The sequence below is a fragment of the Vitis vinifera genome, chromosome 8 (assembly GCF_030704535.1).
Source record: "Vitis vinifera cultivar Pinot Noir 40024 chromosome 8, ASM3070453v1".
Taxonomy (NCBI): Eukaryota; Viridiplantae; Streptophyta; class Magnoliopsida; order Vitales; family Vitaceae; genus Vitis; species Vitis vinifera.
The window spans coordinates 16,089,419-16,107,630 of NC_081812.1; the positions used below are offsets into that span (position 1 = coordinate 16,089,419).

At 35.8% G+C, this 18,212-nt stretch overlaps 2 protein-coding genes across 3 annotated transcripts in view; both read right to left on the bottom strand.

Annotated features, from left to right (window-relative positions):
* Positions 1–968: 968 nt before the first annotated feature.
* On the bottom strand, positions 969–2,861 carry LOC100244277 (probable E3 ubiquitin-protein ligase RHC2A). Its single transcript, XM_019221909.1, has 2 exons — positions 2,419–2,861; positions 969–2,299 (listed from the first exon to the last, which is right to left on the bottom strand). The coding sequence occupies exons 1-2, from the start codon at positions 2,836–2,838 to the stop codon at positions 1,202–1,204; spliced, it is 1,518 nt and encodes a 505-aa protein (XP_019077454.1). The 5' UTR covers positions 2,839–2,861; the 3' UTR covers positions 969–1,201.
* Positions 2,862–3,476: 615 nt separating this feature from the next.
* Positions 3,477–18,212, bottom strand: part of LOC100266615 (U3 small nucleolar RNA-associated protein 21 homolog) — a 28,702-nt gene continuing 13,966 nt past the window's right edge. Inside the window, exons 10-19 of one of the 2 annotated variants that reach the window (XM_002269412.3) lie at positions 17,109–17,151; positions 9,626–9,765; positions 9,095–9,307; positions 7,705–7,789; positions 7,303–7,597; positions 6,732–6,990; positions 6,373–6,589; positions 6,011–6,225; positions 5,511–5,670; positions 3,477–3,742 (exon numbers count right to left, since the gene is read on the bottom strand). In XM_002269412.3, coding sequence (XP_002269448.1) covers positions 5,521–5,670; positions 6,011–6,225; positions 6,373–6,589; positions 6,732–6,990; positions 7,303–7,597; positions 7,705–7,789; positions 9,095–9,307; positions 9,626–9,765; positions 17,109–17,151 — 1,617 coding nt within the window. In that variant the 3' untranslated portion in view covers positions 3,477–3,742; positions 5,511–5,520. Of the gene's footprint in view, positions 3,743–5,203; positions 5,671–6,010; positions 6,226–6,372; positions 6,590–6,731; positions 6,991–7,302; positions 7,598–7,704; positions 7,790–9,094; positions 9,308–9,625; positions 9,766–17,108; positions 17,152–18,212 lie in introns of those variants that run through there. The other variant, XM_059739127.1, reaches the window with a different exon arrangement.

Below are 18,212 nucleotides of genomic sequence, written 5' to 3' on the forward strand. Positions count from 1 at the left end.
ATTGCATAACCTTTCATAACGTGAATGCACTTCAGCACATCTAAACAAGTAACATGTTGAAAGTGTAAATTCATTTAATGCCTGATCTGTTAATCTTTTAATTTGGGACAAAAGGTCGGATATAAACTCCACATTTGTTGGGGTGATTCCTGCATCCTTTATGTGATACATTAAGAACGATTTTCTATTATGAGTTTTTAATCCATGGATGAATGGTTGGATAGAAATTTTCAATTATAAGGAACTAATCACAGGTGCAAGGAATTTAATAGGGATACACGACCTATCTGGTAGACCCACAGTAATTCAGAGACTAGTACTTTTGAGTTGAACATCCAAAAGAAATGGAAGACTGCTGAAACAAAGAGAAAGCAACCATGTTACATGGAATGATGGAATGGAACAACTTAAAACTTTTCCATAGAAACTGAAAATAAACACACCCAACTGGTGCAAACAAATTATGTAAATGAGAAAATGATAAGCATTCATTAGTGAACAAAAAGAAATATTTACTACAATGCTTTAGAGACTAATTCATGTGCTGTGGTAAGCAAGCAATTATACCTTCATAACTTTTGGTAGTCACCTCTAACTGCATAGCAAACTGCAAAATCTTCTTCCTCCATGTATAAAAAACAAACCCAAACAACTTAGAAACTTTCCAGAGTAACTGAAAATATAAGTGCCCAACTGCTACCAACAAGTTACATATAGGGGAAATGGACAACATCAATTTTTCTATTTTCATAAACTTTGATGACCAACTCTAAATGCACCGCCAACAGCATAGAGTGTTCTGCATTATGCAAAAATAAATCTGATAACGGTTGAACTTTGTATTCTCCTTGACATTTTAAATTGGAAATTTTCCTTCTGAAAAACCATCAAATTTTTTAATGCCTTCATAACCTTGAAATGCACAGCTAACAGCATAGTGTTCTCCATGCATGCAAAAACAAATCTGATAACAGTTGAAATTTCCATTCTGATTGATATATATTAAATTCGAAATCATCCTTTCTTTTTAAGTGTCATTATCTACAGAGAGTAAATCATACATTTTCACATGTGTTCCTCCTTTAGAATGATTACAACAATAAGATTCAGGTAGGGAACATAGACATTTAAAACAACAAGAATTTCACCACATGCAAAAGAGCAATCACCATCATATAATTCCATTGTTATCATCGGAAGCTCAAGACTGGTTGTGCCTTCTTGAGGATCTCTCGAACACTGTTTCAGGGTGACTTCCCTGCCTAGACCCAGTTTCTTGACTAGATCGAGAGGATGAAATTCTAAACCTCCCAAAAACAGATAAGAAATTGCGCATAACACGTCCGAATCCACCACCCTCTCTTGATCTTATTCCACTTGCAACCCACGGATTCCTTCTGGAAGCACCACTGGGATTAAATCCGCCATCCATTTCCGTGAAAACAACAGGAAGCTCACGTTCTGCAGCTTGTCTTCCTCCAGTAAACCTTCCTACTGCAAAACCACCACCAGGGAGTCTCCATATTGTTAGCCCCACATTGTCTTCTTCTGTCAGACCGGGAGACTGCAGATGTCCTGAACTTCCACCTTCATGAGAATCCGTAGGCAACTCATGGCGGCAAACAGGGCAAGAATTACGGAGAGAGAGCCAAGGAAGGATACAATCAGAATGGTAAATGTGCTTGCATGGCAACTCACGAGCCTCCGAGTCAAGTTCGAAAGGTTCTTTGCACACAGCACAATGGGACTCACTCAAAACATGACTAGCAACAATCTTGATGGTGGGCAAAGACTCAACAGCAGCCTTTGAAGCCGGAGGGTGCTCACACCGCCCAGCTCCATTGATTTCTAATTGTGCCAATTGATCAAGAAGACGATCAAACCCGGAACCCATCAGGAACTCGGACACGCTAGCAGGCAACGGCCTAAGTCCCGATCCTGTACCATCATCATAATACAATTCAAAGTTTCCCCTTTCACCACTGGTACCGCCACCTTCACTGCCATTTACATCTGCAGAACCGCGGAGGACGATAACAGGGTTGAAAAGCGACCGATCACCTCCACTCCTCCTGGCCCGGCGAATTCTAGGAACCGGATCCTGATCCAAAGCATTCCTATTTTCGAGGTACATTGCCGATCCTGGAAGTCGACGACGCCGTGGAGATCGAGAGAGATTGTTGATTTGCTCCACGAATCCTGAACCGCAATCAGGACATAGGATTGCATCTTGAGCCCAAACCCTGATGAACCTGTTGCATCTGTAACACCAAAATGAAGATCCACTCGCAGCCATCATCTTGAAGATGATACCCGCGAATGAAACGCTAAAATTTTATCTTTTCTTCACAAGAAACATCATTCCCCAATTTATTCCGTAAGCGTGACAAGACAATGACACAACAATAAAAAAAAAACCTCTCTAATCGATCGATCTTCTGCATCAAGCAAATCAATATCTAAGTTGAGGATCGAACGAAACCTAGGGTTATTTCCCTTTCTTGAAATTTCTCGCAATTCAGATTCCACAGATTTCAACCAAAACAGTCCAAATCTCAGGCAGAAGTCAAATAGCCAAGAAATACAGAAATGGGAAAAAAACCCTAATTGGTGGAGAAAATTTACCGCTCCCACAGAGAGACAAAGTGGGGAGGACGAGGGTGAATGTAGGTCGAGGGCTTTTAAGCTATCCTGGAGGATCCGAACGGTCAAAACGCGCCGTTTGTTATGCTTGGAGACATAATGACAATAACGTGAGTTGGGTAACGGCGTTGGGCTACAGGCTTCAGCCAGCGTTATATTCACGAACGATGTGAAAATGTGAATACAATATCTCATTTAATATAAATAAATAAAATTCCTATTTAGTATATTCTAAATTCTAATATAATTGTATTAGAATATTTATTCTAATTTAATTTATATTTATTCTAATATAAATTATAATCTTTAAAACAAAGCAGGGTGAGTATGGAAATCAAGCTTTCCCCAACCACATTTCTATTTTAGTGCAAAGTTTGAAGATAATATTTCAAAAACCAAAAAGATAATTTACTAAAAATATCATTTTTCATAAATAAATAAAAAAATTGATTTAATGAACATTTTCACCCAATAAGAATTAAAGTAAATTTATATGATTTATTTACATTTTCGTATTAAAAATATTTCGCTAAAACACATTGATTGAATTTGAATTACATGATAATAAAAATCGGGTTAAAATGAATTTATTAACACCGCACATGGTTTGTTTTTTATTTTTAAAATAATTTTCTATGTATATAAAAGTAGAGCATTTTATATAGTATAATTTTACCTTTATGTCCTTAATAATTAATTTTTAAAAGTTTTAAAATTTCAAATAATAAAGAAAAAATTTTACCTTAATTTTTAACATAGATTTTAAAACTATCGAAACGTAAATGTTATAATTATATCTAGCTGTTGAATATAAGAAAACATTAAAGAGCAAATTGAGAATGAAAAAGAATTCTAATAATAACCAGGTATAATACTGAGGTACCCTTTTTTTCTCCAGTACACTAATACAATACAATGCGATACACTATAGCCTAACCTCGGGTGATAGCCCCATCTAGAAAAGGCCAGGAAGAATGAAAAAACTCATGCCAAAAATTGAAAATTCTAACTCCCCACTGAGGCAACTTGGAGTTCTATGGAAGCCATTAGCACCATGTGCAATCTTCTGAAATTGCTGCTTCTGAGCATGCCATTTATCCTACAAAAGCAGATGCTTAGTTGTTAATCCTCCAAGTGTTGATGTATATCCACTAAAACACATAACAACCAACAATGACACAATTGGAATTTGATCAAGTCGTCCTCGATAATAGAGAGCAGCAGAACAATTAAGAGTGCGTTTGATAGTAATTATAAAAAGTGTTTCTAACATATTTAATATTTAAAGGATAAAAATTTTCAAGCTTTATAAAAGCTAAAAATACTTCCTAAAATCACTACCAAATGCACTCTAAATTGCTTAATTGTCTAGGTTTGGTTTAATATTTGTGGTCATGCAGAACAAATCCATGCTAGGGTCTCAAACTCACAATTGGTTCTATGTTTGTTTTCCTGAGAAAAATTCTGCATATTAGTCATCATAGCTGTTTTTTAATGATGGGAATCCTTTAATGCTCCTAATATGCATACATCAATAAAATCAGAATGAAAACTTATTAGTAGACCTGACCTAACCCCTGCACAACATGTCTCAAAATTCTATCAGAAAGTGGTTTCTGGCAATGCTGCTACTTTAAATTTATGCAAGTAACGAAAATCCCAAGTCATACTTTACAAGTTTCAATCATGACATTCATGGAAATAACAGAACTAAGGATCTGTTTGGGGGTTCTTTTCTTTCCTTTTTATTTCTTGTTTCCATTTTGACAAAAAAAGAAAAGAAAAAGGAAACTACAAATTTATTAAGAAACATGCTACTGTTATTTCAGATATTTGTTAGGATTTGCAAAAGAAAAAGTGAAAATTTTAAGACACAAATTTGATACTTTCTAAAAACAGCAGTTAGCCACTAAGTAAGAGTGATGATAGCGTGATGATAGCAAGATTCACAAAGTAACATGGGAGGTGCAGCCTTTAACCACTCCTAATATAGAAATCAAAATTTCAAAGTATTGACAACAAAAAAGTATTGGAGAGGCACGTCTATCCCTTATAGGGTTCCTGGAGTGGTTAGCATCCAATTAAGGGGTGGTAAAGCTCTGTTGGTTTTCTCTTTGTTTGGAGAGGTGTTAGTTGTTTTGTATACCCCCTGTATGCTTTGTAGCTCTTCGCCTCTGTTTTAATACATTTTGCTTTACTTAATTAAAAAAAAAAAATAGGCATAAAAACAAAATACAAATTAACCCATTTGGTTTCTTTTAAAAACCTCACTAAGTATCTCAAGCAAAGAAGTAGATCTCCTAAACGAGCTCTGAGAAGTCCAATTCAAATGTAAGAGTAAAGACAGAAAAATGTTGCCAAAGAATTGTCTGACTATCCTACTTGCAACGGCAGCCTTACAAAGGAAAAAGAACTCAAAACAGCATCTTTGCAGAAAAAATTGTTTACCACCAAAGCATACAAATAAGGAATCATCAGTCCTATCATCTTCACTCATGGAAGCACTATGACAAGCATGTAATGTATCAGAATGGATTTTGATAGTCTACCACACAGTTCGGGAAGCTCAATCATCTTCCTTACAAAAGCAAGACTCATGATGTACATTCACACTGGTTCATAATCACAAGACACAAAACATCTTAAGTGCACATAATCCAATTGAATGTGCTTCCATATTTTCCCAGTCCTCTTTAGCGAAGAGAGCCTAATACAAAAAATATACTGTTTTAATGTAGTTCAGCCATTTGAAGTGCTTGGACCTTCTAAGTACTGCCAAAATGACTGATCTTGTTACAAAGGAATACTAGCAATGACTACTCAGAATCGACAAAATTTAGCATCAGAATGAATACAAACAACAGTACCTGAGAAGACTTAAAACTGTGAATTGCTTAGAAATGTAACCATGCATCTGGAACTTTGGAACAACTTATCCACGCTTTGCCATACTGCACACTGAACCTCTAGAAGCTTCTTTGCTTTATCCTGTAGGTTTGACTGACGCCGAATTGTTTCACCATGGATCTGATCACAAAAATAGAAGATTTTACAGAAAATTTTAATAACCTTCTCAATTTTTTCAAACCCCCAAACTTTTGGAGAATGTTGTTTTGCCTAGTTGTGTTTGAAAGATAGGAGTTTTAAGATACTTTTAGCAGAGAGCCCATTCATAAGATGAATGAGTTTGAATATTCCAGGAACAGCATGACATTTCTTCCCTACAAATATTTGTCACTATATAGCAAATTTTTTAACTTCTAAAGCTGAGCACAAATATTGCTCCTCACCTAAAGCATTTCTAATGAAAAAGACAATGTTTATTGAGAGAATTAACAGTTGCATAAAGAAATAGAGAAATCTATACCTTTAAAAACAATCTGATAACAGCTTGTATAAACTCAAAATTGTTTCTGCAAGAAATCTCATGTATGAAATAATCCAACAGCAGTTCAATTGGAAATAAGTCAGGTCTTGTATCAGGTTCTTGCTCATTATCATCATCTATAATTTGAAGCATCCGCAATTCCACATCCAAAGTAGAAGGGGATAAACTTTTAATATAATCAGTGAAGACTGAAACTGCAAAATGTGAAGTGCAAAATGTAGATCAGTTCAAGTGTTTTATAATTGTAAATCGGCAATTAATTTTTTAGCTATATCTCATCAACGACGACATATCTGTGGCATTCAAACATACAAGGAAAAAAAAAAGGCAATTGAACTTACAACTTTTCTTCACTGCTGAGGACTGCAGAAGTTGCAAAAACTGAGATTGCGGCAAATCAGATCTACTGTTTTCCAGTTCATCACCTTCTGCAACCCTCTTTTCACTAGAAATCTCACTGGGTTCAAATACTATTTGCCCAGAAAGTGTTGGAACTGAAGGCAAGAAGAAAGGCGCCTTTTCAGCTTTTGTTGGAGGCTCAATTGGTTTGTTGCGAATCTGGAACATATGGATAAATACAGAAGAACACAATAAATTCTTGTAAACTACAGAAACAAATGTAAGAGAGAAGAAGATGGTGTTGGAACTAGCAAGTCATTAAACTTCAGTCACATATGGATTAAGGGCATAGGAGAAGAACCTTTATGATATCTAAATTGATCAAGCTTTGCCACTGACTCTTGGGCAATAGTGAGAGTGTGACTAGATCTGGGATTTTCTCATGGAAATGTGGGTTTTGAAAGTCATCCCTGAATTGTAAGTGATTCAAATCAGGTTTCTCAGAATCCTTATGAGAACCTTCTGTTGAAGAGACAGAAGGCAACTTAACACTCACAACTTCCTTCCCACTTGCATAAGAATCGATGTTAGAAGATCCAGAGAACATTGTCTGATTAACCCTGATGAAATTGTAAGTCATCAAAACTTTACGTTAATAAACAAGAAGAGTTGTACAAACAAAGAAATTTTTAAATATTCAGTGCCAGAAATTTAGGACATTGATCTATTATATTTTTCCAGATACAGAAATTAGAACTGTTCAATTTAATGAATTGAAAGAAATTCTCACAACATTAACTCTCCCTGTAAAAATTCACTTTGCCTACCTATAGTTGAAAACACATAAGATCATATTCAAATAGAAAAATCAACCAGTGACCAAATGATTTAGGTGAAAGACGAGCATGAATCAGACAAAGACTGAAATTTACCACAGATAGACCCCATTTTGATCAACATGAGTAGTTGCTAAAACATCCATATTGGGTGAAAGAGACAGTGCTGTTACAGACACATCAACATGAATAGCATCTATTTGTCTTGCTAAGATAACATCCCAAATTCTAAGTGTCCCGTCCATGCTGGATGTCAAAAGCCATTTACCATCCTCACTGAAACACAAGTCTGTAACACGGTCTATATGACCTTCAAATTTCCGAACCATTCTTAACGCCACAACATCAAACAACCGGATAACCAAATCATCAGTTGCAGTAGCTAAAAGACCTGAAAATAATGTCAAACAACAATTCAGCAAAATAAGAATGTACAATGAGAGAGAGAAATGAGGACTAGATGGAATAGAAGGCCAAATTTAAGCATATGTGCAGGACCATTAGAACGATGATAAACAATCTTCACCACAGCACAACCAATTTCCCATCTGGATTTTAGCTCACGGCCCTTGAAATCCCAAACCTGCATGATAAACCCCAAATAGTGAAACAACCCAGCAAAGGATTACAAAAACAAAGTAGTTTTCTTCTGCATGCTTCATTAGCCATAATGAATATTAGTGCATTATGACATCTTCATAGTAGACCATAAGCCCCCTGACTTAGCAAAGAAACATGGCACAGTGGATGTGCATGACTTGGTAAACTGCAGGCTAGTTAAATCATATACCACACATGCTAAACCTATGAAAAAACAGTGAAAAAAAAAAAGAATAAATAAATATGCCATGCATGCTAAATTTATGAAATTCCAGTGGATGCCCTAAAATTTGCACTAGTTTAAATCCCTTACAAAAAGGGTTCACTACTTTCAATGCAATCAAAGGACATTTATTAAAGCCCACTGATTTTTAGCATCATTTTCTACTCTCTGTAGCATCAATCCCCATATTGAAATTATAAAATGGAATACAATTTGCAACAAGTGAGACATCAAATATGCTAGTTCTATAAGAAATTACAACTACCGTGAAGCATAAAGTCGATCCCAAGAAATGCTAATAAAAGCCATAGTCCTACATAGTTTTGATTTATTATGTAAGACAAAGCTTTGTTTCACTGAGGTCAGCACCTTATATGGTACCTAATGCCTAAGCCATGTGTCCTTCACCTTCCTAAATACAGTACAATATGCAAACTATAAATGCAAATTCTGAGATAAAAAGGATAACAGATGAGAAATTATATTGTTACAAAAATAGGCAGGTTTTTTATACTATCCCTTTTCAGTTAGTATCATTAAGAAGATAAAGTGTTTAGCAACATCCTTTAGGAATATGGGAGTTGGTGAAATTTAGAGTTTCACATTGCTGCTAAACTAGCACATAAAGAAGATTTTAAGTTAAAGAAAGCAAAATATGTAGGTAAAAGAGCTCTAATTTACTCATGGGCCAGCTTTAGATAATTCCCCCTTTTGAACCAAAAAAGAGGCGAAACCTAAAACTGGCGAATGGAATGATCAATCACACAATATATCAGGATAACAACACAAGGGCATAACTCTATACAATCCCACACTTTTAACATGTGTTATCCTTCCTCTTTCACCTTTAATAATATTTTCCTATTTCCTATCCCAAAAAGAGGAGGAAAGATAAAGTCTTCCGCAAATTGCCCAGATATTAATCATAAAACAGAAAGCATTAACACACGATTTCTAACATTCCACTATAGATTCATCATGTGAAAACACAATGATACAGGTCACAACCACTTTTAGGATAAAAGGACACATAACATAATATTTTCAAAAGTGAGGAACACGCACCTTTATATCCCCATGATAGCCTGCACTTATCATTAAGGTATTTGTCGAATCACAAGCAACTCCAACCACTTCTCCATCATGAGCACAGCTTCTTCTTTCTGATAAGTCCACATAACTGCCTCGGCTGATTCCTGATTGAAGATTAAATCGCTCAATCCAACCACCTGCGGTCCCTAGAACAGCAAAATTGCCACATGCACTGATGGCGCAGGCCTGCCATGAGATCAGACATTATCGACTCAGGTTAAATATAATTTCAGGAGGTAAGCAATCCATCAGTAGCTATTTCAAATTTTAGATACATCACCATCATTTCCCTAATATCAAAAGATAATAATCCAAATTTTTTGTAAAGTAGTAATTACATAAATGCCAAAGATTGTGATAACCAAAATCCTAATAATATGCTGAAGTTCCCACTTCATTTTCCATAACACAAAACAAAATGGGTCATGTGCATGGATTGAAAATTAACTTGTCCAAATATTAAAACAATGAAAAATTTGGGATTTTAAGACAGTAAAAACTTACCTTAACAGGTGATTGATTTTCAGGACATGGTTTCAGGATATGCTCCCCAAGGACAAAGTTTTGAAGTCTCCATACATATGCTTGTGCAGTATCCATATGACATGTAACCACATTGCACCAATCGCGCTCCCTAATTTCAGCTAAAATCGGTATTGGCAACAGAAAGTTAAATAGAATCAGAGTATTTATACCAACAGAATAACTTTTTTTTTTAAAAAAAAAAAACAATATTTCTTAAACCCTTGAGTCTCCATGTTCAAGTGGATAGATTGGGCTAGGCATATGGGAGGCTCCAAGTTCAATTCTCAATAGGCAAAAAAAGTTATCTGCAAGTAAATAAATTTTCAAAAACTCTTCATCATTGACATTTGTATAACTAGTGCCTGTCTCTGGAATCCCTGTATATTTTCCGTTATCCAGTTTTTTTTTTTTTTTTTAAAACCGAAGGGTTAGGGAATGGGGAGCATTTGACATCCAAATCTCAGGATGATTTATCATATACTGCATTCCCAGTAGAACCTCAATTCATTCAATAAGAATCTGAAATTTTGCTTTATCCAAGACAATATCCTCATCTCAAACAGGGATTCTTTTACATATATCTCACAAATATATAACAGTCCATTTGTTAAACATATCAATCTGCAGACAATACAATCTTCTTTCAACATTTACCATCTTGTCACAAATGACTGAAGTTTTTGTCGTTAGTACTACTATTATTATTTTTGTTGATAGGCAAGTAAGACAAATGCATTAATAAAAGCGCCTAGCAAGAAAATGGGGCATACCCTTGTACTCACAAAGCATACAAGCCTCACGCAGGGAAATGCAAACAAAAACATAAAATAAAAATAAATAAAAATACAGCTAACACCAACACCTAGCTAAACATGCCATACTATTAACAAAATTCAAAAAGGGAGGATAAGATGAATCAAGCCCCCATAGCCCACAAAAACGAACACATATTTCTTCCATATTAGGTTGTCCCACCCCTTCAAATGTTCTCTTGTTGAGCTCTTTCTAGAAAAATAGACATAAAGAAATCAGCCTCCAAACCATCTTAGACATTGCACCAAAGAAGCTCCTTGCAAGCTAATAAAAATATCTCTAATTGAATGTGAGAGAACCCAAGAAACACCAAATAGATAGAACACCAAAGGCCACACTCAGTAACCCATATATAATGAATGAGGATATGATGGCATGGTCAGAGTCACTTGCAAAGCAAAATAACAAGCTTCCATCTTCTCTTCATTGGATTATCAATAGTAAGAACTTTCTTCCCAAGTCGCTTTTTAACAAGCCTTTTCTATCAATCTTCCAAATCAGTGTATATGCCAAATCATTAAAAACAGAAAATGAGCACAACACCTGCAGCTAGGAAGCCACTAATGTCAATTACCAGTCCCGAAAATTCCTTCTAAACCTCGGGTTTCAGCAAACTATGTTCAATTATCTTATACCTAAGCCTTTTTATGAACCATATGATTGAATAAATCAGGAAATGGACCTTCAGAGGGCCCCCCCGAAATACCAAGAATCTTGCCAAAACTTAATCCACAAACCATTACTATTGAAAATTGCGTAAAAAATAATAATTGCTACCCTTCCTGATCATCTTCCACGGCCTTTCCTCCATTCTTTCTTGTCCACAGATTCCAATTCTTATCTAGGACCCCAGAATAGACTAAAATTGGAGAGGAAGAAGAAGACCAACTCCTCATTCCATCAAAGTATGAGAGATAAGAATGCAATGAGAGATTGTGCCTTTTGGTGAGAGAAACCCCTTCACCATGGAATCCATCACCAAAAAGGTTAATGTTAGAGGCCCCTAAAACTCATTCCTATAACATTTTTTTTTTTCTGATAAGTCTCATTCCTATAACATTGAAGCCCTCAACAATCAAATCAAACTCCACCTCCTCAGCACCACCACTAGAACTTGACTAACTCACCTAGAAAAGCCCAGACCACATTTCTTAAAAGCATACCAAAAGAATAGCCCTCCTTATTAAGACTTTCAGACCTAACCTCTTCATCGACTTTAAAACCTTACACGCAACCACCTTGGGTCCACCTCCACCATTTAATGGGCATGCGTGCCCCCAAAAAGGATGAAGAAGTGACGTTTGAACTACTAAGAGGATGATAGACCCTACATGGAAGCTGCACTGGGCTCAGGTTCTACATCCCCATATTTGTCATGGAAACAAAATCTGTGGAGCACCATGCATAGGCTTCTAACCCTACCCTCACCCTAACTCACCGTGTTCCTGATTCCCCAACCTCCTTTCCAAAAACGTCCTTCCTAGTGTGTGAAATAATGGTCTTTTCTTCAACCTCTAGACAACCCATCACCCTGTCCTCAGCCCTTGTCCTTCATTTCACCAAAGCCGCAATTTTTATTTTACACTGATCACCACAATGACTGAAATGCTATCTTCATTTGAAAAGGTAGATTTTACATTCCCACAATATAAAAAATTATATTATTGGTCCCTCATCAAAATAAACATTTTATTGTTATTGCATGTGCACAATGGTCACAAATCAGGTATCCAAGCAGCTAGTTTTCCAGAAATAATTTGGGATTTGTGAGAAGTTGCATCTCGTAAATTTGTAATTTATTTGTTCAAGAGAAAATGAAGAATGGCTTAGGTTTTAGAAACCTTTCCATTCTAAATAAGGCTTTTCTGGATACATGGTTATGGAGTTTAATGGTAGTGAGGGATACATTATACAAAGGGGCTATTTTAGATAAATTTGGGAAGAGAGGATGTTGTTCCCACTTCCCAATAGGGATATGAAATTAATTTGTGGAAAGCAACGCATTAAGGTTGGAAGTGTTTCTATATTTAACAAGTTTGTCTATGGGGTGAAGGTCTCAGAACAAAATTTTGGCTGGATTTTCAGTGTGGTAATAATCACTTACCTCTTTATTCAATATTATTTCAACCAAGGCAGCTTGAGTAGCTAATGTTTGCAATAAGAACAGTGGTAAGGATCATCCAAATCCTTATTTTTGAGGAGCTTTCAAAATTAAGAATTGGAAAGAATTCTATATAATCAATGGAGATGGATAGTAGTTTTGAAAATTGTTTGGTGTAGGGTTGCATCAATAACATGAAAGTCTCTGTAAAACTCTTCTATAGGTCCTTGAAGTTGTTGATTATAGCCTCTTTTTCTGTTAAGGAAGTGTGACTTCGAATGCTCCTTTAAAAGTGGGATCCTTTGCTTAGGAGGTGATATGGAAGATAATTCATACAACTGACCAACTTCCGAGGGGTGGGGTCGTTGGGCTATACTATTTTTGCTTGAGCAAGCTTAATGAAAAATCAGTCAATCCCATTTTAATCCATTATAGTAAAGCCCAAAGCTTGTGGAACCTTTTTTTTCTCCCTTTTTGATCTTTCCTGTTGGGTAAAAATGTTACTTGTTTAGATGAGAATTTTGTCGGCAAGAAGCATAAAGAAATGTGGGGAACCATTCCAATATGCTTTTATTCAAACATTTGGCAAGAAAGCAACCAAAGAATTTTTTTTATGACATGGACCATCCTATCTAATCTATGAAAGGCCTTTTTGAAAGTTTTATTTTAGAGCGCTATTAATGCTTAGGGGATTTCCAATCTATCTTTCCTCTTTTTCATAGCTTTTCAGCAGACATTGTCAGCTTTAGCTTTTGGTCTTTTTACCCTCTTCTAGCTTTTTGGTGCTCTTAGTACACACTTTATTTAGTGAACCCCACATTTTTTTTTCTTAGGCACAATTCAATACATTTTGATTGCCTATAAATAAAAGGAAGAATTAAAATAAATGGTTTGGTTAACAATTCACTTTTATACACCTATAAAAAAATTTCCACTTTTTATTTTTTTTTTCCATTATCTATTTTTGGTAGCCCAACTTTCTTACAAGTTGAAATTGTATTAGAGTTTGGAAAGCACCAAAGCTCATGTAGCTTCCTATTTATTTTTATTTTTATTTTATCCTTCTATGTGGGATGGGGTGGAAGAGAGAATGAGGAGAAGATTAGCTCTTTGGAAAAGACAATATATTTCCAAAGGCGGGAGAATCACCCTCATTAAGAGCACAATGGCCAGCATGCCTCTTTACCAACTGTCCCTCTTTTGAATGCCCAAGATTGTTGCAAGAAGGCTAGAAAAATTACAAAGAGACTTCCTTTGGGGAGGGAGAAATTTGGAGAGGGAAGTCCACTTAATCAATTGGGAAGTGGTGCGTGCTCAAAAGGAGAAGGGTAGTCTAGGCATAAGGAAGCTTGATCTTTTGAATAAGGCCTTGCTCGGCAAATGGATATGGAGATTTGCCCACGAAAAGGACAATCTTTGGAAAAAGGGGATTTTGGTGAAGTATGGCCAAGAGGGTTTTGGGTAGAGGACAAATGAGGCTAGTAGGACGTTTGGAGTGGGGGTTTGGAAGGAGATCTTGAAGGAGGCAAACTGGCGTTGGGATAATATAGAGTTTAAAGTGGGTAAAGGGACTAAAGTCAATTTCTGGACTGATTGTTAGTGTGGCAACGCAGCGTTGTCCCAAAACTTTCCCCAGTTATTCACCTTGGCGGTCCATAGGAATGCAACGGTAAATGAAGTGTAGGACTCGAATTTTGGTCAGGGAGGTTGAAATCTAAGATTTTCTAAAGGCTTTAATGATTGGGAGCTGGATTTGATAGGAGATTTGCTTACTATGCTGAGGGACTACAGGATATCTTCAAAGGAGGATTCAGTTGTTTGGAAGGGTGGGGCAAATGGAAATTTTGGGGTTAAGGAAGCTTATAACTTGTTGATTGCTCCCAACGATTTTGCCTTCCCGAAAAAATGCATTTGGGTGGATAAAGTCCCAACCAAAGTTGCCTTTTTTGCTTGGGAGGCCACGTGGGGGAAGATTCTTACCCTAGATAGGCTTCAAAAACGGGGGTGACAACTCCCTAATCACTGTTTTTTATGTGGTTGTGAAGAAGAAACTGTAAATCATATTCTTTTACACGGTATAGTGGTCAAAGTCCTATGGGAGATCATCCTTGCCTTGTTGGTATTCAGTGGGTGTTCCCAGAAACAGTTAAAGAGGTGTTAATTAGTTGGAGGGGCCCTTTTGTGGGGAAAAAAAGGAAAAAGATCTAGAATTCCATTCCGTTGGGTATTTTTTGGACGGTTTGGAAGAAAAGGAATAGATTAACTTTTAAGGGGGGTCCTTAGCTATACAGAAACTCAAAAATTCTTTTGTTTGTAACTTGTGGAGTTGGGTTAGGGTGTATATTGGAGAGGAGTCCTCTTCGCTTATAGGCTTTTTGGAGTGGCTAGCATCCACTTAAGGGCTAATGAGGTTGTTGTTTTTTATTTTTAAGGTTTAGGCTACTGTGTATACTCCCTGTATGCTTTGTGGCTTTTTGCCCTTTGATATTTTATTTCATGTAGCTACCTATTTATCATTCTATTTGTCAGTGGAATGATGTGGCAACTTAATAAAATTAGAAGGAATTGTTCTATTTACAAACTTCACCTTCAACAAGAACAGATTTATTTCGGGAGGTTCAATTTTTTTTTTTTTTTTTAATCACAAACAATGTATCTCTATAGTAGTTTGAATATGTACTTACCTTAAGTTGGTGCGGCTCTTCTGTTGGGGAAAAAAAAATTGCTTGAAGGTTACTCCATTATGGGTGATCTAGACCTTATGGAGGGAGAGAAATAGAAGAACTTTTGATAACTATGAAAGTGTGAATCAAACAATTAAGAGTTCTTTTTTGAATCTTTTTTGGGAGTGGGTAAGAATGTATATTGGGGACAGATCGTTATCATTGTTAGAGTTTGTGGACTGGATAGGCTCTTTGTAGGGCGCTGCTGATGGTTTTTGTATTTCCATGCTGCTTTTGGGTTGTTTTGGTTCCTTTGTATATAGTATGTATACTTCTTTTTATTCAAATACACTTACGCTTAAAACACAAAAAACAAAAGCAAAGATGTTCACTAAGGTATATCATAATTTCTTCCTCTATACAGCAGTATATGCTCAAAAGTTAATGACTCTTGGTCATTGTACAGATTTGTTGATAATGGATAGCCAATGTCATGGGGCAACGTGAGCTTTTGGATAAGTAAAAAGGAATTTTAAAACAATTTAGATCAAAAAAAAATTGAGTTCAAACTTGAGAGAGAGAGAGAGAGAGAGAGAGGAACTGACTGGCTGTGTCTATTCCTCAACCAATTAGCATTCTGAAGCTTAATTTCAATGGATGTTCCTAGGTAGATTAAGTTGCGCACTGAAGGATTCATTGGAATTATTCGAAGGTTTTTTTTTAAGAGAATAGGGTTTGGGCTAACCATTGAAGCGCAAATACTTGGGAAATGCACCTTTTATTCTTACTTGAGGGCCTCAAAATTGCAAGAGAGTTTGGTGTCACAAATTTACTGGTAGAAGGGAGTGAGAGAAAAACACGAGAACATAAAGTTTGCTAAACACACGTCACAAGCTGTGCAAGATCAATTCTGTTTGGCATCATTCAAGTTGGTAACATTTTGGTTCTTTCTCTATAAAGCTTAAAGTTTTAGGATAACAAGGAATTTAAAGTTTTGGTTCTTGATGTTCCTAGGTTTAAGCCTCTCTATGTGGTTATTCTCACATTTATTGAACCCACGTATAAGAGAAAGCAGCAAGGATGTTTAGCATTAGTCTCATAGATAATGTCAGTTTATTTCATGAGTTTAATGTTTTACAAGTGTACTTTGTGCGCCTTTTCCAAGTGCTTTTAATATATTTACTTTGTTTACCTATCAAAAAAATAAAAGGTAGTTTAATAAGTTTGCCACAGATAAAGTTCCATGGTGGACATGGTCATGCTACTCAACACCTTGGGTTGTAAAACTGTAAGTGTGCAACTAAAAGATATGGACTTTGGAAAAGAGCAACAACACGGTTAATGCCAGTTATACTTTTTTAGCTGGTACGTCATATTGCCACCAAAGGTTTTTGACTATCAAATGAAAGGGTGGCTGCTACAAACTATATAAGGCACAACTGAAAACTACTCTGATTCTATTAATTTTTCAGTGACACATGTACTTTAGAGAACAATAGATTAAGCACCTTGGAAAAAGAAAAGGGGCGAAAAAAAAAAAAAAAGAGTGATTGATCAAGGCAAATAGTTAAAATAGGCAGTACACAAATGGAAAGATAAGTAATACAGGATTACGAAATGAATGAATAAATGGGAAGGAATATAAAACATTCAGAAGCATAAGATAAAAGAGTCCAGTGAAATGGCTGAGACACATTTGTAGGTTGCAATATGAACAGAAGCCAAAATAACAACCCCCAAGAAAAAACAAAAAGCAATTACTAAAAAAATTATGAGGACATTTGATATAACTAGTTTGAAATTGCTATTTTCAACATTTTTCATTTTTCCGAGTTCAAATGAATCCATTAATGCATGAAAAAATGCTCGTAGAGAAGGATTGTACCAAAATCAAATGCAATAACAGGCTTCAACTTTATCTCTTCCTCCTAAAAGAAAGAAAAAGGAACTGGGTGGTTAGTTGCTGAAACTTTGCCATACTACAACAGCACTAAGTAGAAATTAAAATAACCAGTAGAAGTCTACACACAAAACAAGACCAGTATGCTTGTTGTTCTAACCAAGAAGCAATACATAATGTAATTCCATGACTGCTATTGCATATGAAATATCAGATCTTCAAATAAATTCTTTAATATATTCTTGTACCTGAGAGGCAAAACATGAGGTAATTCTACTTCTTTTGTTGCATATGAAGGCATGCAACAAAGTACCAGATCTTCAAATGGGTTTTCCAGTGATCTATACCAAATAAATAAATAAAGCAACTGTATACTATTTTTCTGGACTTGGTTGTAACCACATGTTTTCAAACCTAAACAGAGTTGGTCACCCCTTACATGAATTAGCATCTAGGATGATCAAACAATGTTCAAAGGTCAATCTGGGGAGCACTTCTTGGAGACTTTGAGGGAACCTTTGCTCCTACTCGTTTGAATATAAAAATCTATCTAACCTCTTGCAAACAGGGAAAACTTGCATGTTTGACAATGTAAAAGACGCATTTCTAAGAGAAGGGTAGATTAATTCACTTTCTTTTATGAATCCATCAAAATCCCTCATCCTCGAGGTTAAACTAGCACCACCCGATGTTTCCAAGATTTTTCTTATGAGGTTAAAATCCCCACAACACACCATTTTGGATAAGTTAAACCAAAAGGGTCTTGTAGATCCATCCAGAAATCCTTCTTGAGATTGGAATTATTGGAGCTATAAACCAAGGTGAGTCAAAAAATCCCCTCTTCATCTGAATTCAGCTTAATTGTTACTGAAAAAGATCCTAGAAATGCCTGTTTTTTTTTTTTTTTTTGATAGACAACTCTAGAACTACCTTTGAGCAACCCACCCTTTGTTTCTAACTTTAGGTACACTATCAATATTTATTTCATTACCATAAGACTCCTTAAAACTCACCAAAAAGGGAATGAAGCAAGCCACATGAAATAAGCCATAGAATGAAATATAGGTATATCTAGTTTTGTACGCTACT

What these genes read in the sequence shown, in the direction of transcription:
- LOC100244277 (XM_019221909.1), bottom strand. Translation starts at nt 2,838, where the DNA reads ATGAGATATTGTATTCACATTTTCACATCGTTCGTGAATATAACGCTG. An exon ending in AAGATCGATCGATTAGAGAG is followed by an intron (nt 2,300 to 2,418) that starts GTTTTTTTTTTA and finishes ATCATCTTCAAG; the next exon opens with ATGATGGCTGCGAGTGGATC.